This window comes from Aulonocara sp. 'chitande type north' Nkhata Bay, linkage group LG14 (assembly GCF_057382095.1).
Source record: "Aulonocara sp. 'chitande type north' Nkhata Bay isolate Kocher_YH1m ecotype deep benthic linkage group LG14, A_spYH_male_GT1.1, whole genome shotgun sequence".
Lineage (NCBI taxonomy): Eukaryota > Metazoa > Chordata > Actinopteri > Cichliformes > Cichlidae > Aulonocara > Aulonocara sp. 'chitande type north' Nkhata Bay.
The window spans coordinates 17,354,658-17,378,778 of record NC_141357.1 but is presented as its reverse complement, the minus strand read 5'-3'; the positions used below and the strand labels follow the sequence as shown (position 1 = coordinate 17,378,778).

At 41.3% G+C, this 24,121-nt stretch overlaps 1 protein-coding gene across 4 annotated transcripts in view; it reads left to right on the top strand.

The window, feature by feature from the left end:
• The window catches only part of b3gat1a (beta-1,3-glucuronyltransferase 1 (glucuronosyltransferase P) a), an 88,840-nt gene extending 65,144 nt beyond the window's left edge, over window positions 1-23,696 (top strand). For 2 of the 4 annotated variants that reach the window (XM_086261280.1, XM_086261283.1), the window contains 7 exons: window positions 876-1,041; window positions 6,641-6,783; window positions 8,921-8,992; window positions 9,098-9,609; window positions 15,979-16,275; window positions 19,901-20,003; window positions 20,313-23,696. In XM_086261280.1, coding sequence (XP_086117406.1) covers window positions 6,672-6,783; window positions 8,921-8,992; window positions 9,098-9,609; window positions 15,979-16,275; window positions 19,901-19,987 — 1,080 coding nt within the window. In that variant the 5' untranslated portion in view covers window positions 876-1,041; window positions 6,641-6,671 and the 3' untranslated portion in view covers window positions 19,988-20,003; window positions 20,313-23,696. The remainder of the gene's footprint in view (window positions 1-875; window positions 1,042-6,640; window positions 6,784-8,920; window positions 8,993-9,097; window positions 9,610-15,978; window positions 16,276-19,900; window positions 20,004-20,312) is intronic. The other 2 variants (XM_086261281.1, XM_086261284.1) reach the window with 2 other exon arrangements.
• Window positions 23,697-24,121: the final 425 nt, after the last annotated feature.

Here is a 24,121-nt window from a genome sequence, read left to right as displayed (position 1 = left end):
AGATACATTTCAGTTTGAGAAACTTCACAAAACAAGGCTACCTGAAAATAGGTTGTTTCTGAAATGTTGTGCACATCAAGCACACACTCTTCTTTTCTGCTTTACTGGGTCACAGGTAATTTGCCTTTTCACAGAACAGTGTGGCTTCGTAAAATGATTCCAGCACTCCCGTTGCTCATTCCCCAAAACCTACATATTTTGCAGCTTATAAAGCACTAAAAATACAGTCTTCAGCCATCAAGTTGTGGTGCTGATGCAGCACGCAGGCATCGCTGGCTGTGTGAAGCACAAGCCTCCATGGAGGCAGCGTTTCCTCAGATGTATTTGAATAAGACATGATGCCAGTTTATTTTTGTAACATTCCCCACCCCAGACTGTTGGCAGGCAATGGAGTTGTGACTAAACCATCTTCCAGTTTCCATATCAGGCGAAAATGAATAAAATACAGAGTCTGTGTCACTGCAATTTAGTTCGAAATGAATCGAGTAAATCACATACCAATATACAGAGCATTAAGCAGAACGCTGCATTGTGAAGCACAGCAGTGGTGTACCAACGGGGGATGGATTCGTGGACGATGCACATCCAAACTAGAGTTCGCTGTATTATACTGGCACACTTTCCCTCTGCAGCAATTTCAGCCCCGGCTCTTTGATGTTAAATTATGAATAGATGTCACACAAGCAGAGTGCTCACTGAGGGTGTCTTTGGTAAAGCATTTCTGTAAGGCTTTTGACTCTTAGACTCTGTCCAAACTGCTTTAAACCTGGGTGACTGTCACTGAGTGTCAGTGGAAGAAGTATGGTGAAACCACAAAGAGGGAAGAAAATGTGGCATTGCTGTAGCATATTAACCAAAGTGATCTCATCTTCCAGGTGTGCACTTGCTGTTTCCTGACTCTGTGAGTGGACAAGACAGAGGAAGAGGAACAGGAAAAGGAAATGGTCGGCTGATGTGTCATGGAGGATGTCAACGCTAGGTAGCCCGTCTCGTCTCCAGTGTGGCTTTCCCAGCCGCGCAATGATCCAGTTCTAACTGTGGGTGAGCTCACTTTTTTCATTTGTTACACACTGCTCAAAAAACTGCAGGAGCACTTTTTAAATCTGAGTATAGCATCAAGCCAATTAAACGTCTGGGATACTGATCTAGTCAGATCTAGTCAAGTAGCAGAGGGGGTTGTTAATCGGTTTCAGCTTTTTTGGTGTTAATGACATTAACAATTGGTGCACTAGAGGGGAGACAATGGGACAACCCCCAAACAGGAATGGATTTTCAGCAGGAGGCCAATGACATTTTTTCCCTCCTTATCTTTTTGAACTGTTTTTTTTACTAGTTTTGCATCTAGCTGTCCCTACTGCTAGCATGAGGCGATATCTGGACCCTAAAGAGGTTACACAGATAGTCCAACTCCTCCAAGACAGCAGTACATCAATGTGTACCATCGCAAGAGGGTTTGCTGTCTCTTCTAGCAAGATCTCAAGAGACGGGCATTCCAGGAGACGGGCAGCTACTGGATAGTTACTGGATAGGGCTGTAGAAGGTCCATAAGCCATCAGTAAGACCAGTATCTACTCCTGAGGGTTTGACATCCTCTAGTGGACCCTGTGCTCACTGCCCAGCACTGTGATTGACATTTGCCACGGAATACCAGAACCAGTTTGGTGGTGGTTCGGTGATCAGTCTGCGGCGGGACGCACAGACCTCCCTAGCTTGCCTAAAGCACCCTATGTGCAATTAGGTATCGGGATAAAACCCTTGGACCTATTGTCAAACCCTGCAGTGGTTCAGTGGTTCCTCCTGGGGCACAACTAGTGGAAATAGTATGCAGGCAGCCCCTGGAGGATTAAGGAATTGATACCATTGACTGCCCCCCACAGTCGCCTGACCAGTACCAATAGAAGACCTCTGGGGCATTATGTTTCAGTCTTTTCCAATGCTCACAGATTGCACCTCAGACTGTTCAGGAGCTCAGTCATGCCCTGGTCCAGATCTGGGACAAGATTTGTCATGATAACATCTGTGGTCTCAAATAAGGGCATGCCCTGGTGCTGTAAGGCATGTGTACAACCACGTGAAGCTCTACAAACTACTGAATACAATTTTGAATTTTTTGCAATGACATTTTGGCTAAATGGACTAGCCTGCTACAATGTTTGTTTCTTTTTGATTCCCAGGGTGTCCTTGAATTCAGCCCACTGCAGGTTGAAAATGTTCATTTACATCAAATCCTGTGAAATACTTTTGTTCCTAACACATTACCCAGACCATAACAGCATAGGTACCAGCACTGATGTATTTTTTTCCATTGATATCTGATGTGTTTTAAAAGTGTTCCTTTAAAAAAATTTTGAGCAGTGTAGTTGTATTAGTCATCAGACTCCTGGCAACAATATTTTTAAAGGCCTACCCAAATTTTTTGATCCTGGTCAATTTTCTAAAATAAGCACTATTTCTGAACCTGTAAAAAGAGATCATTAATGTTTTCTGTGGCTGTAGAGGAGCTTTGTTAAGTTGGAGAAAATCAGCCTGATGATGTTATACAGTAATGGAATGATTTGATCATTGTAAATCCGACATAGACAGAGACACTAAAATTTTGGAGGGCATCTAAGCGAGGCCAAGAAATCCATTCGACTTAAACGTAAACAGTAGCAGTAATGTTTGACTATTAGATGTCTTATATTGAGAAAGGATTTACATGATGAGTTTAATCACAAGCTTTTTCCTCTAGTGCAGAGATGTCAAACTCATTTTACATGGAGGGCTACATACAGCCCATTTTGATTTTTTGTGGGCCAGACCAGTGAAACTCCCTTTTCTGTCAGTGTAGATAAATTTAACTACACATTTAATCAATGAGATTTTCATTTAAGAAAAAACAAGTGCAATACGTCTCATTTCTTCTACATGATAAAGAAATGCTGTTGTAATAAACATCAGAAATCTGTCAGCACAGCTCTGTGGGCTTAAATTATACGAGTTAAAGATGTAAAATTACAGAAATCTGTCATTTAATTACATTGATGTTGTATGAGTGGCTATGGGGAAGGTACTGATGTGATACCAAGTAACCACAGGGCCAGTATTGCCGATGCTAACACTGATGCTTATAACATATAAAGGCAGCTGTAGGAGAGAGCAGTGTGTCATGATTTATGAGATGAGTCATCAATTTGCAATTAAATTTGTTTTAATGACCACTAAATTCCTGTGAGTTTACTTTTCACAATAACGAGTTAACTCATTAAAATGCAGCTTTCAGCTTTTCGTGTATTTTGAAACTGTTTTTTTTTTTTTCAGATCTGTAAATGTGGCTGACTGTTAAGGACTTTGGATCAGTTACTTTTGTTTAAATGTTCTATAGGATATAAATAAAACCGTAGTAACAGCCAACTTTAAAAGGCTCAGACATTTTTATAGACGATAGAAACATGTACCTAGTATCTAGATCCTAGTACCTAGTATCTACTGTATCTGATGCCAATACCAGTGTTGGTATCAATGTCATCGCTATTGAGATTGATCCACCTCCCTCTTCTTACTGTTCTTTCAGTATTTCTTAGTAATTTTCCTTTCTACTTAAAAAGAAATAAGTACATACAGATTATATCAGTAAGGAAGCTGATTAAATATTGACCGATAACTTATGGCAAAGGGATGGGATTAAATAAGTGTGTACTTCTTCTCACTCCTTTTCAATATGTAACTGAATCAGAACAGGTGAAGCAATATTGAAATGTATTTGGCTGTATTTTTATAGCATTTTTTCTTCTTTTCTTTGATAAATGGACTTTGTATATTGTTTACATGATCGAAATAAATTAACAAACAAACATACAGACAGCTTTGCAGCGCACAATTCTTTTCCTGGCTAAAGAGCATGAGTAGAGTCTGTGTCAAAAGCGTTTATACCTAAGGCTTGGCCATTAATAGTGTATTTATTTACAAAGCAAACGAACATAATTGGCATATACAATTACATTAAGCCACAATATTCTGCCACCGTCCCCAGCAGTGGGAGCAGGATCGCTCTGGGAAATGCGATGACTTGTTCTCTCTCGTGTAAAGCTAAAATGAATGCGCTGAACACCTGTGCCCACATTATGGCTGTTTTAGTCTTTGTTTAATTGAGCAGATCACTTAATATCTGCATTTCCCACTTAGGGCTCAGCATAATACCACAAGCATTTTAAGTATAAGAGACAGACCCTGGGAGAGATGGGCAGGACTGCTGACCTTAAATTCAATGTAAATGGTCAATGAAGAACAGTAATAATAGAGGTATGAAATATAATGATGGAATACAAAACAGAAAGACTAAATAAAACTTTACATTTATGAAACATGACTTTATTTTTGTGGAGAAAATATTGATTCAATTAAGTGTTCATTCAGCACTTCTACACAAAATTCCTGTAAGACTTCGGACAAGCTGCTGAACAAAAATATAGCTGGAGGGAAGGAAATTGGTGTCATTCATGAATCACGATTGTTGTGCTTAAAATGTTAATTGAGAAAATTAGGTTTAAATGGTAGACGGTACTAACTACACAATGGTTTAATTGATCGTGTACTTACATTTGAGTTTGATTGGCTATACCCTGTGATGAAGAGCAACTATCCAATCAGACATTAGGAACCGTAACTAGACACTTGTTTCATTGCACTGAAACCACAACCTTTAGCTTTATGGTCCAAATTTGGTAGATGCCAGAAGTTATTTATTAATTTGTATTTAGTTTTATTTTTCTTTCTTTCTTTCTCTTTCTTTCTTTCAGTTTTAGAAGTTATTTAGATTTTAAAAAAAAGCATACATTTTCATCTAACATGGCTAATTTGGTTTCTAATCATCATCAACTATGAGTAAATCATACACAGAAACACATACATAGATATGTACTAGTTAATATAAATGACATACTAATAAAAAAACGTCCACTGGTAGGACTACTCACCAAAACTAGAGCAAGGGCTTCTTTGTCTGGTAAACTTAACCACACAGAAAGTCAGATAATTGCATTCAAATTGCTTCAAAACACACCAACAGTACAAACCAGGTTGAAGCATCCAATTTAGGGACTCAATTTATCCTTAGACAGATGATTACATGCTACAGACTCCTGTGCAACCATCCATATGTCAGTCATTAGCCAACCCCTTAATAATGTAAGCTTTAACCTCCTAAGACCTGAACTCTTCCACGGCATGCATTTTTAATTTCTCTTTGATATTTGGGCTGATTGGGGCCTGATGAATATTAAAACAACGAATTACCAGATTTTTTTTTTTACCTAATTTTTGTTTCTAAGAAAAATGAGAGCCACATATGAGGATATTCGTTTAAAATTTGGATAGAACAGTAGCAGTATAATGTCCTCATAAGTGGATATCAGGCCCTTGTAGAGCAAAATTGAGTAATTTGTTCTAAATAACCCAAAATGTGATGTCCACATATGTGGACGCCAGGTCCTAGGAGGTTAAGTCTTGATCAAATTTGAAAGACTTTTCCCCCCTAATATTAATATTGTATTTTAAATGGAGAAGGGAAAAACAGCCCAACTAGCAACAATGTCCACTGGAACCCTGATACAGCATTAAAGTTTGTATAATGATAAAAATATAAGTAGGTGTAAATATAAAAATTTAAGACAGAAGAAATGACAAAACCAAACACAGCATACTAATGAACACCATTCAAAAACAGCAGTACAGGATCTCTCAAATAGGTTGGCAAATGTGTTGCATCTGAGTCTCTCCAGATGCAACACATTTGCCATTTCTCCCATCCAAAGCTCAAATATAGTCTCATTTTCACTGCTGTAGCATGAACATTTTTGCAGTAACAATTCCAAACAGGATTGCAGTTTGTTCCTACTTTTTTGATTCCAGACTTTTAACTTGAGCCTGAAGTTCAAAGTAATTAATAGAGGAACTTCAGAATAATAGCCACTGTTTCAGTTAATGTCTGATTCCTTCCATGCTGAAATTGAAACTTTCAAAGAGATACAAGTCTGAACCAATGTTCTGGACTCAGAGGGAAAGGCACATTTGCAAAACAGTCATCCCACAGTCTGGTTACATCGCTTCCTGCCATTTGGCCTGTGAATACTTTCAGCACTGGGCATGAAGTCACCACCGTGTCTGCAGTGATAGCGCTGATGAGCTCACTGGGTTAGCAGGGGGCACAAGCTGTCAATGCATTGCCTCCTCCAATGGATTTGACCTTCCCTTTGTTGGTTACTGCTTAAAATCAGGCCCTATTTATTTATTTTAAATTCTGTGTAGGTAATACAGTAATCATGTTGTCTTTCACTTGAAAACTGTGAGAGCGTTATGCATTTGTGGCAAAATAGAATTGAACAACAGTAAGTAAGCTATTACTCAGTTTTAGTCACTGAAGGTTTTGCTTTGCAGAGAGCCAGTCAGGTCCATAAAGACAAAGTCCTTGAGTGTCTTAAATGCTATTTAAAAGCCAGTCAACAATAATAAAGGTCCTGCAAGTGTGATTTCCTTTTCTTCAAATAACTGAGATTAATCAAAAACAAATATGTTAGCTTGCTCTGGTGAAGGTTATAAGTCTAAGTTGGCTGGCTGACTTTTAATATCTGTTTGGGTTTTTTCTTTTCACGGTTCCCACCAGGTAATGCCGAGCCAAATAACCAATCCTGGAGATGCCGAAGAGAAGAGATATTCTTGCCATCGTGTTGATCGTGTTACCCTGGACTCTGCTCATCACCGTTTGGCACCAAAACGCTATTGCTCCACTCCTCGCCATCCGAAAGGGTACGCAGCACGCTGCACTCCACTGACGATATCGAACTTGAAGTGGGCCCTCGAACTTAACACCGTACTTCAAGTTTAGACAACAGGCTGTTCACACAGAGACACTTGAAAGCCATGACCATCAGCTTCATCGGAACTGAAAAGCACTTGTCCGGTCACTGCAAACCTCATTAGTCAGGGATGATTTTGCAGTGACGGATGAGTTGCATACCCACTCCATTTGGGAGTTATATTTATTCCATATACTCAGTTTGTCAGAATAAAACTGCTAAGCTGCAATTTTTCTTTTTTTGTTAGTAATAACTTGAACAGAGTTGCATATTATAAAACTAAATCCTTCTGCAGCTTATCCATTCACATAGCTTACAACATCAATCCATATCTTCTTGGTGTGACACAGTATCCAGTATAGAGTTTGTGTCAATCAAGCATTTGAGCCAAACCTTTGCCTGTTATAATTGGCTCAGTGTCATTGCAAATTAATTTCAGAGACTGTTGGCAATTAAAAAGCATAAATGTGTCCTATTAATTAACTTCACCAGTGTCTGGTGCCTTCTCTGCAAACCAGAAAAGCAACAGTTTAAAATGTCAAGATTCCTGCAGAATAAACACACCCATATTAAAGCAACAGCAAATCAATAGAGCAATCTGCTCTATTCCTGTAATCTCAGAAATGCACAAAGAGGGGTTAACAAGGAAAACAGGCTTATTCAAATGAGCTATGGGAGTCTGTACCGAACTTACACATGATTTGACTCAGCATGTTTTTGCAGGTTCTTCAAACCCTCTGAATAGAGTCTGATTAGCTCCTTAACGACTAAGGTAAATTAAAAAATAAAAATAAAAAGTTCCCCCCCAAAAAAAAAAAAATTGTACATAGTTAAGCAATTTTAATTTCTCATGGAATACACTAAAGATATAATAACTTTTTTAAATGACAATCTAACCAAGCTCTGTCCACAGGCTTCCTTTTGTGTTCCTTTAAAAGAGAAAAGCTAGAGATTTATTGGCAGCATGCTCACTGGCAGCCTCTGTTGAACATCTGGCCATCAGAAGATTGTGTTAATCTTTGTGCTGCAGAAAAAAATCCCCTTTTATGCCGGAGGTGCGACTAGAGCTCAAGAAGAAAAGTGAAAGATTGCCATGAGCTGTGGCACAATAGGAAGAAATGAGCAACCTTAATGACTCTGTAATCACATTCTGTCCATCATGACCAAACTATTCAGGCCAAAATATCACAGCCTTCACCGAGGGAGTCTACTCAAAATGCGTCAGCTGACTGATTCGCTGCGTTTTGTGCATTTCTAAAGAAGGTCAGATTTTTGAAAATGAGCCTCACCTTCCCACACATAAAATGGAAAATGATGTACTGCATTGACACAAGCTATAGACTTAGCACACAAACCTCAGTTTCTGCACTGATACGCGATGTAACACCTTAAGCACCATTCCAATTTTAGGTTGTGTTACCTAAAACATGCCCTAAAACCCACACAGGGTGTCTTATGAAAGCGTTTCCATGAGAAACCTTCACTTTGCTATTCTGTCTGTCTGACATACAGTATGCGTATGTGCAGCTCATGGATGCAAAGAAGATACCGACAAAAGCAACAGATTTTCAGTAGAGAAGACCTTGCAGATTTCTTGATGGCTTGATACAAGAGTTTGCACCTATGGCCTTTAACGAGAAATGGCAAAATCCAACATTATGTCATTGCTGTAATAGCACACATGTGGATGTGGATGTTTAGGCCTCTCTGAAGTCAAATCCATTTGAACTGTGAACACTGGGTCTAGAGCAGGGATATCAAACTCAATTGATGGGCCACATACAACCCACTGTGATCTAAAGTGGGCCAGACCAGTCTTAGTGTAAAAAAGTTTAACTACCACTTGAACCCTGAGATATTTTAATATAAGAAGAAGAGCAATTTCAACAATACAGGGGGTGAGAGAGTCTGTGGTGGAAAAGGCATGTCTACCGCATTTACATACATGCCTTTTTTCTTCCTTTAAAAAGAAAAGCCCAAAGGCAACACCGGGGGAATAGCAGGGCTCATCCCTCCCTCGTCTTGCACTGTCTCTCTGTCCATCAGCTGTGTTATCCTCTCACGGTGCCTGCTTTCACTTTTTGCAGCCTGTCACCATCTAGTAAAAGAGATCTTTATCATTCCAGAGAGGCTTGCAGTTCGCCACCACCGGCTCTCAGGTACACTTTACCCCCATTGGGTTTAAGTCACCTGAGGCAAATATAGAAAAAGCAGCTCAAGGTTACACTAATGCCTTACATGTCTTCTTATCCCCACATCTACAGATGATGGCGTCGAGGGCAAGAGGGAGGCAGGTGGCCAGGCGCAGGACTCCAAGGAATACTGTGCCTCAGATAAGGACATTGTGGAGGTGGTGAGGACAGAGTATGTGTACACTCGGCCTCCGCCCTGGTCGGATGTGCTGCCCACAATCCACATCATCACTCCCACATATAGCCGGCCCGTTCAGAAAGCTGAGCTGACACGGCTAGCAAACACCTTCCTCCATGTCCCCAACCTGCACTGGATCTTGGTGGAGGATTCCCAAAGGAGAACGCCTCTTGTCACACGACTCCTCCGAGAAACGGGACTAAACTACACCCATCTCAATGTAGAGACACCCAGGAACTATAAGCTGCGAGGTGACACTCGGGATCCCAGAATTCCAAGAGGGACTATGCAGCGGAATCTGGCCTTGCGGTGGTTGAGGGAGACGTTCAACGCCAACAACAGCCAGCCGGGAATCGTCTACTTTGCTGATGATGATAACACATACAGCCTGGAGCTGTTTGAGGAGGTCAGTGGCTGAATTGTAATAAACATAACAAAGTTGAGGACACATTCACGTTGTTTGTGGGCAGGAATCAGAAAGCGTACAGCCCACACCCCCAGTATGAACACGAAGAGAACTTATAGTTTGAAAACTAAGCAGAAACGCCAATCCAGCTTTAACTGTGTCCAAACTGCTGGTTGTCTCTGTGTACTCTGGCTTCCACCCACAGTCCAAACACATATACAGTGGAACCCCGACTTACGAAATTAATTCATTCTCGAGGATCTTTCATAAGTCGAAATTTTTCGCAAGCCGAAGCACCCATCGCGCCTTTTGAGTGAACAATAGGCTATAGGCTAATTGCTAACTGCAACAACAATACGTCGTTTAAGTGGAACAGCGAAATGCAAGTAGAAAAGCCAAAGGGGTTGTCACATGATTCGGAAGGCATTGTGGGCATTGTAGGCATTCTGGGCTCAGCCAATCAGAGCCAGCGGATTTCATATACCGGGCATTTTGTCCTAACACGGGCAGAAATATTGCCGCTAAGTGCCTTCGTAACTTGAATTTTTCGTTAAATGGGGTATTCGTAAGTTATGGTTCCACCGTAGTTAGTTCATGAATCTGAACTGTCCAAGAGTGTGAATGATTGCCTGTCTCTCTGTTTTTACTCCGAGACAGATTGGTCACCTGTCCAGGGTGTATCCCTGCCTCTCTCCATGAGATAGGCTTCATGATAACTCCATGAAGCTAACTGAGTAATTGTTCTTAAAAATATCAGTGCAAGTACATTTGCAGATGTAGGTTTTTGTTCAAACATACACTATGCATGTACTCAGATCAAAATGTGATATCATTTTAAAATCGTCCCTAATATTCATGTTTGGTGGGGCAGTCGCAGCACTTTCACCAACTTGGCAAATATGCTGCCAGCTCTTATCTAGTTATAAAAAAAAATCTGTTACTCTCAAGCTCCATTAATCTTTCAGATGCTCCACTTGAGTTTCTGAAACACTAACCACGTGCAGAGTTGATGATGGGTATTTCTGGGGGAATAAGAAAGGCCTTAAAGCTCAGAAGCCATTCAGCTATCAGAGGAATGACTGGAATTCTTAACAATGTATTAAAATCATTTTATGCACTGCATTAAAAATAACGGATTGCACCTTTAAATAGTTATGTGAGCAATATATTGTGTCTGTGCTTTTTGGCATACAATGTGTATTCTTTAGAGAAAAAGGACACTGGACATTTTTAAGTTCTATATAAAATAATTCTTGATATACTGCATGGAGTGCCATATATTATCTATCTGTGTTGTTATATACTCACCGTTACAGGAGAAGTGGTGAGGCGTGGGCGGATTTGAACCATAAATTCTTAGTTGAAGTACTTTAAACTCTTAACAAGCACAGTTGGTATCTGAAGCCAGTTGGGAGAAGTTTGGGCATGTAATTAGTACATCTCAGGCCATCCATCTTGACATCAGTTGAATTACCTGAGCGGACACGGTCTAGGTCCTCCGAGTATGTGCCTCAAGTCTTGTTAGTAGTGCCGACAGGAGCCGTAGTAAATGGAGCGCTGGTATTGACGGGGCCTGTCATTACCTTTCCCTGGGAATCAGCCAAAGCGCTTGGTCTCGCTCAAAGGCTCTCCATCACCTCCAATGGGCCTATTTATGGTCCAGAGTAATGGCCCCAAGGGGCACGGAGAGAGTCATGGAGAGGGAAAGGCAACACAGAAAAGAATAAACAAAAAAAAGAGGTGACAGTAAGATAGACAGGGCATGGAGAGTTGGCTATTACTGCAGTAAAGATGGCAAATGTTATTAAACAGGGACTCAACAGGTAGACACATGGGTGACCCCTTCACCATGAAAAAAATCGAAAAAAGCAGTGAATCATTTGCATTTACTAATTGGCAGCGCAATACTGCAATACACAAGTTGTACTTTGAAATGTTCTCCTGTCTTTTGCAAACTAATATTGTTAATGTCACTGAGATTTAGACTAACTAGACACTTTATTAGATACACATTGCTGGTGCTGGGTTACACCTCATTTTGCCCTAATTGTTTGTGGCATAGATTCAATACTGGAAGCTTCCTCTGAGATTTTGTCATTTTCAACTGCACATCCACTTTTCGATGATCCATGCTTTCACCGGGCAATGTTTTTCCAATCTTCTAATCTTCTATTGTTCAACTGTAGTGAGACCATATGACCTGTGACACTCGGTGTGGTCTTATGCTGCTAATAACTGTTTGCTTGAAGGTTTTGATGTGTTGTGCATTCAGAAATGCTTTTCTGCACACCTGGATTGCGTGGTATCTGGTATATGTGGTATGGTATGTAAGTGGATATTTGAGTTAATGTTGTCTTCCTATCAGCTTGAAACAGTTTGGCTATTTTTCTCTGACCTTTGGCATCAACGAGACATTTTCAACTGCATCACACTGGTGTATTTTCTATTCTATGGACCATTTGCACTTTTGGAAAAGTTTGGAAAAATCCCAGCAGAACAACAGTTTGTAAAATACCCCAACCAACCTGTCTGTCACCAACAACTATGCCACGTTAATAGTCACTTAAATCACCTTTCTTCCCCATTCTGATGCTCAGTTTGGTCTACATGCCTACATGTACTGAGTTGCTACTGTGTAATTGGATGATTAGACCTTTTAGTCTACATTTAAATGCGGTGTTTCAAATATTAGTCAAACATACAAAAACAAGACACTAACCCAAAAAGCAGCAAGCATCCAAAAAGACAAGACATCACAAAAGACTACATCACAGATGACTGCCAAAAACGCTTGCATGCAGTTCTTTTAAAGCAGCAGGGAAAATGAATATCAACAAGCAGCAGCAATTCACCTCAGCAAGCTCAGACTGACACAGACACAGTACACTTCAGACACAATGCTCTGTGGCAGCAGGGTAAAGTCATTGTCATCAGCTGCTATAGAGGACACTGCCATTACTGCCACCGACACATAGCCGCTATCTGAATTCAATCTCAGTCTTTCATTCCAGCAGCAGTTACTTTGGCAGACTTTGGTGCATACAGACTGTTATTAAGAGCCTAGTTTTTAGGTCAAGGCTTAATGAAAACTTTATGAAAAATTCATGTACCACAGTAAAGACCTACATACAGTATATTATTGAGGCCTCATGAGATGTGCTTTATTCCCAAACTCCAAAAAAAGAGAAACCTATTTACTGTTTATCATGCTATTGTTAAGACTACTCCAATTTAGCTGTCAGGCAGGCTGTCGGCCACTTAAATCCAAGAGAAAGGAGCAAACCAGCAGTTTAACAGAGCTGGATGATATTGACAAAAATATAGCATCCAGACACATCAGTCTTATCATTATATTTGACTACTGGGGATTTGAAAAATGCATTTATTCTCACAACAAACAACCCAAATAATAAAGACATACTAAAAAAAATCTCTACGTTAGCATTTGAAGATCAGATAGAATGGTTGCTTATGCAAGCCAATGTGTCTCTTTGATTTTCTTTATTGTTGGTTGTGTAATTTGAATCCTATAATGAGGATAGATTTTCTAATGAAATGAACAGGATTCCAAAACCCAACCATGTACTATGTAGATTTAAGTATGCACATTTCTATTGTTTGGATCAAAGAAAGAAACAAAAAACAAAAGAACTTAATCCACAGACACTACCAGCTGCAGCAGTGGATGACCCTTCTGTTTCTGTTATCTTCTCTGCACCCTTAAGGATTGATTAATGCATCTGGATGCTTGCCTTCTTTTCTCTGCTAGAGTTTGGGGCTCTTGTTTTTTTTTTTCCCCTGCTGTCAACAATTCCGCATTCAAACACGAAGCTTAAATGCACACATTGGCATCCAGTCACAAACTAAAACATCACTGAAGAGAAAAAAGAAAAGAAAAGCTGTATAGATACATCAGATTCACCAGAATGAGGCGGGGTGGGGGTGACTTGGGGGTGGGGAGGGGGACTTGGTTGCATTTTCATTTGCTTGGCTGCCGGCTAAAGAGGGATTTGTGCTACTTTACTCCAGCTGATATTCCCAACAGAAGCAGCAGGCGTTCTCATTTTCACATGGTCTGTGTAGATGGGGAAAGTGACAAACCTCTTCACGCTGCCTGTAAAGAGCCTGATTCATTGCTTGTTTCCTATTGTTTTGAGTTATACTGTTAGGAAAGGGACGCAGGCAGGTATTTTTTGGGCAAGATGATGGATAACTTTACTTGTGGCCGGACTGTAAAAGTGTGAAAAAAACAAGCAAAAGTTGAGACTATCTTCAGGACAAAACAGCAGCTTTTAAGACTCAAACTCAGATGTTTATTAAGGAACAGCCTATTCTCACTCCTAAATCTTCACCCTGACCAGCTGATTAAATATAAAACGTGATAATGGTGCGCAGTAGGCGAAAAAACACCCTTTGCAGCTGCAACAAGCTTCCTCAACTGCTTCCGAAGCACTTCCTGATCTACAATAGTGACATCAGCTCGCTACATTTAACAACAGTTTCATGGCATCTGTTTCCATTATGGTCTACCTGACAACTCTGTGTGTTCGAGTGTGATATCAAAAGGTCCAGCGCAGGCATTGTTGGGAGATGATGTTGGGAGTGAACCCACCCCCTAAGCAGGAAAAGAAAAAAAATGAGCATGAAAATCCCTTCCATGCGTGAGTGAAGCCTCAAAGTTAAGATTCATTTATTAAGTGTAAACCGTGAAAGAATCAAGCAACAATTTGGTGACCGGAAACTACCAAATTTCTAAATGTTGTTTTCCCAACAAAACCCTGTTGATAAAAAGGCAGGATAATGTCATTTAATCTCAGCTTTGAGGCGAAGCCCATTAAGCGTAGCAAAGAATGCAACTCTCTGATACACAACAAGCTACAAAAATATACAGCCCCTCCCTATAAATTATCACTATCATATACGCACATGCATGTAAGCTTTTAATTTACAGAGCTCATTAAGATAGTACAGACAGCTCAAGCTTATCTGGGTGAGTCGAACAGTCATTTCCAATCATTCCCATAAGCCCCCGGGCTGCTTCATGCTGTTCAAACCACTTCTCTCTGGTCACCCAAGCTCTTCGCGCAGCAGCCCATCAGATCACACACCAACCTAACGCAGCAACTCATGCGCACTGCGATATTTGCATGTGATTTGCACAAAATCGCAATCTACAAATACACATTTAGACAAGTAAGCTTGGGTGGATATTTCAGCTCAATTGTGTTAATATAGTGCAATGTCGCAACAGCAGTCATTTCAGTGCCTGAGACATAAAGATCGTACAGCATTATAGAGGAAAGCCCACTGTTCCCGTGTGAGCAAGCGCTTGCTTGGGAGTGGAGAAGAGGGGGTCTTTATAACAAGAACAAACTTCAAGCAGAACCAGAGTCAGAGAGAGCAGCCATCTGCCAAACCCAAATTGGAAGCTTGTTCCTCAGGAGACGAGCCTGAGAGCTGAAGGCTCTACTTCCCATTCCACTTTTGACAACTATAGGAGCCACAAGCACGTCTGCACCCTGTATAAGAGTGAAGTGCTCTGTCGGGGTAATAATGCACTATATAACGTCATTAAGATATGATGGGCTTGGTCCTTATGTGGAGACATATTTCATGTTCTGTTCTGACGGGGAGCATATGGTTATGGATATTGCCTCCATGTGTTCTCCTATCATCTATGCACGGAGGCGCTCTCTCTTACAGACACACACACACACCTTTATTTTAAATTTGGCCTTCCTATGGAGAGGCACCGGCATCATTATTTCTGCTGCATTGAGTTTGATTAAATGACTTTGCTGTTTCTAAACCTTCCTCTTCCCTCATTATAAAAATGTACCTTTTATGGCTGCAGCAGCTCTTTCTAGAATAGCGAAGACTCGCTGAGCAGCAGACAAAGAAGAGGGCAGCAAAATCGTTTGATGCTGGAAGATTAAAGGACGGGGGGGGGTTAAAGAAAAGAAGAAGAAGAAGAAGAAGAAAATGGTGGCTCTGCGCCTTAAAGAATTTCCTCAGTCATCCAGCTACCAGGGCCACTTGCTCTAATGGCTCTGCTACTTCAAGCCCTCTTGGCACTGCCCCGCGCTTACTCGCTTTAGATGCCTAATTATCTCATTGTAGGGCAGCTGTTGAATAGTGTGTGTGATCTGCCTTCATCTGACAGCATGTCAGCTTCGCAGGCCACAATAGCTTGGTCAATATTCTTTCAGAATGAATAGCAGCAGCAGCTCTAAAAAGCTTCTGTCCGTGCTCTGCTGTAAAGCCAGCAGCTGATGCTCAAATACTGTTTCGCTGTCATGTATGGTTTTTCAGTTGACTAATTTGCTGTCTTCCCTTGTCTGTTTCTTCCCCCCTCTCTCCTCTCGCTAGATGAGATCGACTCGGAAGGTTTCTGTGTGGCCTGTGGCTTTTGTGGGTGGCTTGAGGTATGAATCCCCCAAGGTCAATGCAGCCGGTAAGGTCTACGGCTGGAAGACGGTGTTTGACCCCCATCGGCCCTTTGCCATCGACATGGCTGGCTTTGCCATCAACCTGAGGCTCATCCTCTTCAAGCCACAGGCGTATTTTAAGCTTCGCGGGGTGAAGGGAGGTTACCAGGAGAGCAGCTTGCTCCGGGAGCTTGTCACACTCAACGACCTGGAGCCGAAAGCAGCCAATTGCACTAAGGTAATTTCCTTGATTTTTGGGGTTAGTTTTTCACATGTTTACTGATGTTAAGCAGCTTGCCTTGAGCGGTTTGTATTTCAGGGATTTGCTTCACTGTTTGCTTCAAACAGTGAAGGCTCTCTGTCTTGTAGAATTAAAATCCTACAAGACAGAGAGCCTTAAACACCACTCTGCTTTTTTTTTTTCCATGTAAAGGGTCACAAGCTTTACAGGCTCGGAACCACATGATTTGAAATGTTGTGGAATAATGGTGTAACATAAAAAGCAAAATGGAAAAAACTCATGTAAAGGACCACAAACCTGTTATGATGTAAATGTACTTATCACAACTTACCAGAGCATTATAAAATAACGACACTAACGCTAAGCTGGCTTCATACTCCGTTTCTGATTCTAATGGGGACAGCAGTACAAAATATATTTGGTATCCAATTTTCAAGACTATAAAGTATCATGTGGCAGGGCGTGGTCTGTAGCGCCGCTGCTGGGAGGCTAACACACCAAAGCTGCCTCAGCTCATCACGCCTCCCCTGCATTTAAGTCTGTACTGGGTTTTGAGTTGTTGTTGTTGTTGTTGTGTGTGTGTGTGTGTGTGTGTGTGTGTGTGTGTGTGTGTGTGTGTGTGTGTGTGTGCGCGTGCGTGCGGCTGGAGCTGAAAAGCTGCAGCCAAGGAATGTTACTGAGAACAGTAACCAAGAATAAAAGTGTAACAAAGTGAACCATGTGGTCAGGTCTGCCGTGCATCGTTTGCATACCAATCATGCAGTATTGTGCTTCCAAGGAGCTTCACATAGTGGGGGTTTTTCACTTTTTTGTAGCTATTGGTCAAGTGGTCATCACCAATAGTTCCCCAGGACTTCTGAACACTTTTAAAAGTTTTTCTTTTTTGTTTTGTTTTTTGTTCATTTTCAATCCTAATGATTTTCTTCAAGATTCTTTATTTGTCACATGCATAGTTATACGAGTACAACACACAGTGAAATGTAGCCTGACACACTCCTCAACTGTGCAAAAAGAGAGAACATATACAGGAGGACATTATGTGCAGTAAGTAGCATTATGTGCAGCAAGTAAGTGAATTATGTACATTAAGTGAATTAAATAAATAAGACAGTCTGGAAACTTTAAATTGAAAATATGAAAAATGTACATTGTGCGGGTGGGTGTTAAAGTGTCTAGTGCTGTAGTGAGGCTCAGAAGAGTCAGGCTGGGATGTGTTAAGAATAAGTCCTGTCTCAGTCACTTATGGATGCTTATGGATGCTTGTGGATGCTGGGGGGGTGGGGGGTGGTCCTCAGTTGTCGAAGGTGGTAAAGGCGCTGCCTAGCCTTGTTTTGGACTGGACCAGGTTTATGCCATTTGTGTGTCCGCTTGACTTCTATAGATTCAATACATTTTTTATATATATTGCTAACTCACAAAAACGATTACTGCAAGGCACTTTATATTGTAAGGTAAAGATGCTAATTATTATGGAGAAGATCCCAACAATCAGACAACCCCTATGTGAAAGCCATTGGTGACAGCAGGGAGGAAAAACTCCCTTTTAGCAGCGTCCAGGAGAACCAGGCTGAGGGGAGAAGGGAGGGAGGAAGGAGAGAAGACACACTGTGGAAGAGAGACAAATTTTAATAATATTTAATGATTAAATGCAAAGCGGTGTATAAACACAGACTGAAAAGAGGTGAGTGAAGAAACACTCATCAGTGCATCACGGGAATCCCCACTCCATAGAACCATTATGCCTGTGCATAACCCGCCTTGACAAGTTTATATGTTTTTAAGTGCTGAATCATCCCACGACATGAATTTCACCAATCATTTAGACTAAGAAGAAAGAGCGGAAAGAAATCCACAATATGTTTTCTCGCAGCGTTAAAATCAAGCCCCCTGCTGAGCACCACGGTCGGCAACAAAGAGAATTATTATTAGTTTTCACAAGTTATGTAATAGTCATTTTTTTCCCTCTCTTTTAAAAATAAAAGCATTAGCAATGAGAGTGTGACTTTCTATAAATAATCGAGATCGTCAGAGAAGCTGTTCGTAACAACAAAACACAGAAAGTCTCCTTCATAAGAGAGGTCTTATTAATTATTAAAGAAAAAGTTTGACATTTTAGTGCACATGCTTACTTATATATGACATTTTAGAGCTGCTGTTTCTTTCCTTCCAGCCTTTGAGCTAAAGATAAGCCAACTGGCTCCTGGCTTTTGGATTTAGAATAAACAAACTTAATTGACTGAGCCCTCACCCCCAGTCCTCTCTCTGGGGAAAAGAAAAAAAATCCTAGTCCTCTTTGAGAGTCAGAAGGTGATGTATTTCATGAAAAAACTTGATGGTTTTCTAATGGTCAGAGTGTCTATAAGTTTAAGGCTCTTGCAAAAAAGTTGGAAATCATTGATTATATTTCCCAGGCTGCCCTCGTGCTCTCTTGCACATCCACACACACACTTGAGTCAGTAGCTTGAGGCTAACAGCAGCAGCAGCAACACAATTTTTTCTCAGTACCCGTTCCACCATTCCTGTTTATGGCCAGTGGTTTGGGTCACTTCACTCTCTCAGGGCAATGGGGAGTCAGCCAGAGGGCTTGAGCTAGCCAATATCCACACCACAACCACCCCCACACACGCGCACAAATAGACGCACACACACAAATACAGATACATGTAGAGAGAGCGAAAGAAGAGAAAGGAAGGGCCAGTTTTCTCCCCTGTTTTTCTCTGCCATTCAGAGGGCCAAATGAAAAGAGGGGATTCAGAGGAGGGCCGAGAGAACGGAATTGGAGTCGATGGAGAAGCGAGGACGTCGGGGTGTCACGCTGATTACAGATGAGTGCAGGGACGGACTGAAGGGCGGGAGCGAAAGGGTTAGGGGGAGACAAAAAAAAGATGGAAAATCGTGCTCAGGCATCTCTCTTCCTCATAATCTACCACTTCAGATGTAGGTTTGATAATTAACCCCCCCTGCGCACACATACAGACACACACACACCTGAGCAAAGTGGGAGTGGACTCCTGGCGTATCTCACACGAGCCCAATGCATAATTCATGACCAGCGCTGCGGCAAGATGAAAGGAGGAAGGGTTCCAGCACAGTGGAGAGGAGAGGAGGGGGGAGAACATGAGCTTGACACTTACAGTTTCTTCTCTCTCCCTGTTTTTCTTTTGCCGTCCTTTTCCTGGATGTTTGTATGCTCTCTGTGGGCATACAAATAGTACACCCGGAGGAAGTGTGCAAAGAGCTGCACCACAAAAACAAAGGAGCTTACACAAACTGTGGTGTGAAAACATTTTTTAAAACTAGGCTGTCATTCGGTGGTAGCCATTAACCCCATGGCAAGGAGAGAACTCTTTTACACAAGCTAAACTCAGAGGGCTTCATCATATTTGTAAGATAAAGCACTCCTGTGGTCTCCTGTCACTCCCTTCTAATGCAGGGTTCACACTCAAGTAGCTCTTTGCACATAGGTGGGGGGGCTGGAGCTATAAGGGAAATTGAATGTTTTTGAAGAAGATGAGGCGGAGTGGGAGCTGACCGGGGAGCAGACTGAATGGGTGCATTAAGGGAGCGGCATGTCACTAATGTTCCTGCTTGTTTATCTCCATGCTGTTTTTTTTCTCACCAGATACTCGTTTGGCACACGAGAACAGAGAAACCCGTCCTTGTAAACGAGGGAAAAAAGGGATTCACAGACCCCAATGTGGAGATCTGACTGCGTTCCCGCCACAGTAAGTCTGCGCTTACTGAGCCAAGAGTTGTTACTGAGCTCAACCTTTTGTTCACTGGCAAGCTTCATTTACAAATAAGGTGAATTTAGGAGGTTAGCATCACCTGATCTCGCCTGGTTAGCCTGTAAAAGGAGCATTTATCATTAATGTTTCCTGATACGCCATTCAGTCATTTTCAGTGCCCCTCTATTAAAGTCCAATTAGCTGCTGTCCATTATTAAATGTCGCCAAGGAAATAAACAGGTTTACTGAGATTAAATTAAACCTTGGTGATCTTTTTTCAACCCGTCTTAATCCTTTCCATTGCAGGTGGCTGGCCTCTGAGCTGAGAAGGGAGAAAACGGCTAAGCTTCTCAATAAGTGCTCACATCTTAATCACGAGGAAAAGGAAAAAAAGGAGGTGGGGGGCATTTAAAGAGGGACTTAATCCTCTTGACTCAATCTGACATTTTTTGTTTAAAAAAATATGGACCAAAACAGTACATAATGTATTGTATTAAAGCACAGATTATAGCAAAAAGGCAGCAGATATTTGTCAGGTCTGCCACCGATGTGCAGAGGAGACAACAGCAAAGGAAGCCTCGCAGGGTTGGTGGGGTGGCAGGGGGGGCGGTGGTGAACAATGGCCCGCTGAGGACAGCCTAACAAAAGAGACAGCACAATACGAAGAAGGAAAAAAAAAAGCATACAGACAGCGGATTCAGCCAAACAAGTGTTTTAAGAAATATCCACCTCAAATTTAAAAGAACAAAAAAAGAGGAAATAAAAGACAAATGGGGCTGGATCTGCACATCGTATCCCCCCCTGAGAAATTCCTCATGGATTTAAGGACACGGCCCACATCATCCGCCTGGATAAAAAAACAACACACAAGAAAAAAACACCACTCCGAGGAGAAAGACGCCTGATGTGGATTTTTCCTTTTTGAGCGAACGCAAACATAGACAGGGAAGGAAACTTCTTCATTTCGGTTTGCTTTAAGTTCATTTAACTGGTTTAGGCGTTTCACATGCACTTGGCTTGCTAGTTCAATACTACTGACTCTTGCCTACATTTACTCTGTCCATTTTATAGTCATCCATCATAACTCGTACACTTGAAGACAGACTGCTGTTGCACACGTACCCCTCTGTGCTTCGAAGCTGAACTGTACAAGTAAGCATCAGAAACCTAACACTCTCCCTAGCACTTAAAAATACACAAATGTTCCTCTGTGACGACATGTATAAATACTAATTGAATATGAGAAGAGTCAGAGGAGGGGTTTGACAGATGCATTGTAATTACTGTATTTCTATGTAAAGAAGAAGAAGAAAGAGTCCCTTTCCCTGGTAAATTCCTTAGAACGACACACAACAAGGCACAGGTTCACAATGGGTTCAACACATGGAAAGAGTAATAGCACATCAGCATCATTAACGTGGCAGATTCACAACCGCTGCCCTGACACCCCCCTCCAAATCTACCCTTGACTTCATCTGCTGTAACTTTGTGAGTTTTTTGCAATGCAGAAAAACTCAATGATTTAATATTTCCCTTTATCTGTGCACAAGCACACGCACATCTGCCCCGGACCTCATAAGTCTGCTGTGTTTAGCCCCCCCCAAAAAAAGAAGGATGAAGCGGCATCAGAGCCTACACAGTTGGTTTTCACAAAGCCTGTCACTTCCTGTTAGCGCTAAAGAACCCCCCCCCCCCCCAACCCCAAAACATAGAGAATTATTATTATTAGTTATGGCCTCCACATATGAAATCAAATATTAAACCCAAGCCTAAAGTAACAGTGGGCTACAAGAAGAAAAGCACAATGAAAATCAGTGTTATTTTTGCTAAAGATCTGGCAGTGAGGTGATGTGTGTTAGCATCCATGGATGTCAAGAAATGGAGTCTCTGCTCCTCTGAACATTAGACATCAGTAGGTACGACGCTGCGCTGCTGAAAGTTATTCTGCATCTCGTATAATAGAGTCTCTCCTCTGCTTGATAAATCATCCATCTTAGACACAGCGGTGGCTCTCTTATCTGACGCTGGCCAGCAGAAGTAGCTGGAGATAATTCAAGAAAGAACTGAGCCTCTGTGCTGTTGCTAGATTATCTATGTCCTCCCCCCACCTCCTAAAAAGAAAAAAAGAAAAACGAAACAAAACACCCAGACCATCCTCCATAACCCAGCACACACAGCCAACTCAAAACACCCTACTGCCCCCATGAACACGTACAAGCCGCAGAACCCGTGTTATTGCAGATTTCACTTTGGATGCGATAAGATACACACGCAGACAAAGGCTGTTTGGTATCTCTAAAATAACACAGGCCGTTTCCACTGACTGCATGATATTACACCGCAGCCACGGAGAGATCGCTATCCTCCCATTATTTATTCAAAATCAAATTTAATATATTTATTTATATATTTATTTCAAGCTTGGATGTGCAATTCAGTCATGCCAGGGATTTGCCCTTTAATCTGTATTTTCCAGTAAACAGCATGCACACATACACTACACTGTACACAGGGACGATTACACAGATCAATAACAGGTTGAAGGTGCCAGGAGGACCGTAGCACTGCTGCTGGCTGAGCTCTACTTGAGATGTGTTAAAAGTCAATGACAGAATCCATCTGAAAAGTTTGCTTTTTACGAGTGAAACAAAATGTTCCAAATGCTGCGTTTGTGCAGGCGAACAAATGCGATGTGGGGTACAGACGAGGCAGTGGTGAGTTCAGAACAATGATGCTGCGATGTCAGGACAGTTTAAATCAGGGGTGTCAAATATAAGGCCCAGGGACCAGAATTGACCTGCAAAGACTCCAGTCTGGAAAATGTGAATGACTGTATAGATTTTCATAGGTTTTGTGGCTTTTCCTGTTAATGAAGCCCCCCCCCCCATTTGTAGTATGCTAAAGTTATTAAGTAATAAATAAACAATTCATTGACAGAAATTTCCCATTTTCTCAGTATCTACTATATAAATTTGTCATTTAATAAAATATGTTTTGAATTAAAACTTTATATTTTATAATTACAGGCCAGTCTGGGCAATGAATTGTCAGAACTTTTCCAGTAATTATTAATATTTAGCATGTCATTTCACTGCTCCAGCCCATTTAAGATCAAAGTAGCTTCTTTGCGGCCCACGATGTGAAATGAATTTGACATCCCTGGTTTAAAAAGGCTTCAACGTCAGAGTGATGCTGTTTCAACTTTGCCCTTCATCTGATCCCAGCTGATGACGCATCAAGCAGTATGTGATACAGCATTAGTCTGTTATAAAGTAACCGTCCTGCAATGTGCAGCAACATCAACACTGAAAGTCATTTAAAGAACATAACCCCTCTGAGGGCGTTTAAAAGGCACAATACACTTTACACACACGCATGCACACACACAGACACAAAGTCCTCCCTTTTCATCATCTCCACCGTCATCTTTCAGCCTCATGCGATTCACATTTTATGCATGTGACTCTTAAGGTTGTTTATTTGCCACAGCAATTCTGTCTCAGAGAAAGATGTTAGTTGAATCCAGATAAATAAATCACTGAGAACAACCTCACCTGGCTCTGTGTATTGTGTCCAGTGGATGCCTCTGTACTGTCTGTTGTACTGCATGTAATTTCCCCCTCAGAGTGAAGACGTTTAGGGCTCAAAGTCTGGATAAAAGTTTTGCTTTCATGCTATTGTTGTTGTAACCAGTGCATTTTTTGTGCTACTATATAAAATGGTTTTTGCCAAACTTTATGTCTACATACATCTTGCTTGTGTTTCCAGCTGTTTGTAAATCCATTGATTAGATCAAATGTTGGACTTAATGCATCAGGTTACCTCGTTCAAATGAAGATTGAGACATTTTTCATAGTGCACATTTGAGGTATATGTTTTTTTATTTCCCCCCAAAAAATTATTAATTTAACACAAGTTAGTGGGCTCATACTGAGCTTTGAGGACAGAGACTAAGTATCGATCCAATACCAATATCAGCACTACCAAAACGATCAATATTTTGATCGATCCACCCACCTCTAATCGATCTAGAATGCATTGCTTTCCTGTAGTATGTCTTCAAAGAAAATCCCTGATGATGACCAGACACATGACAGGTTTTCATAAAAAGGAAA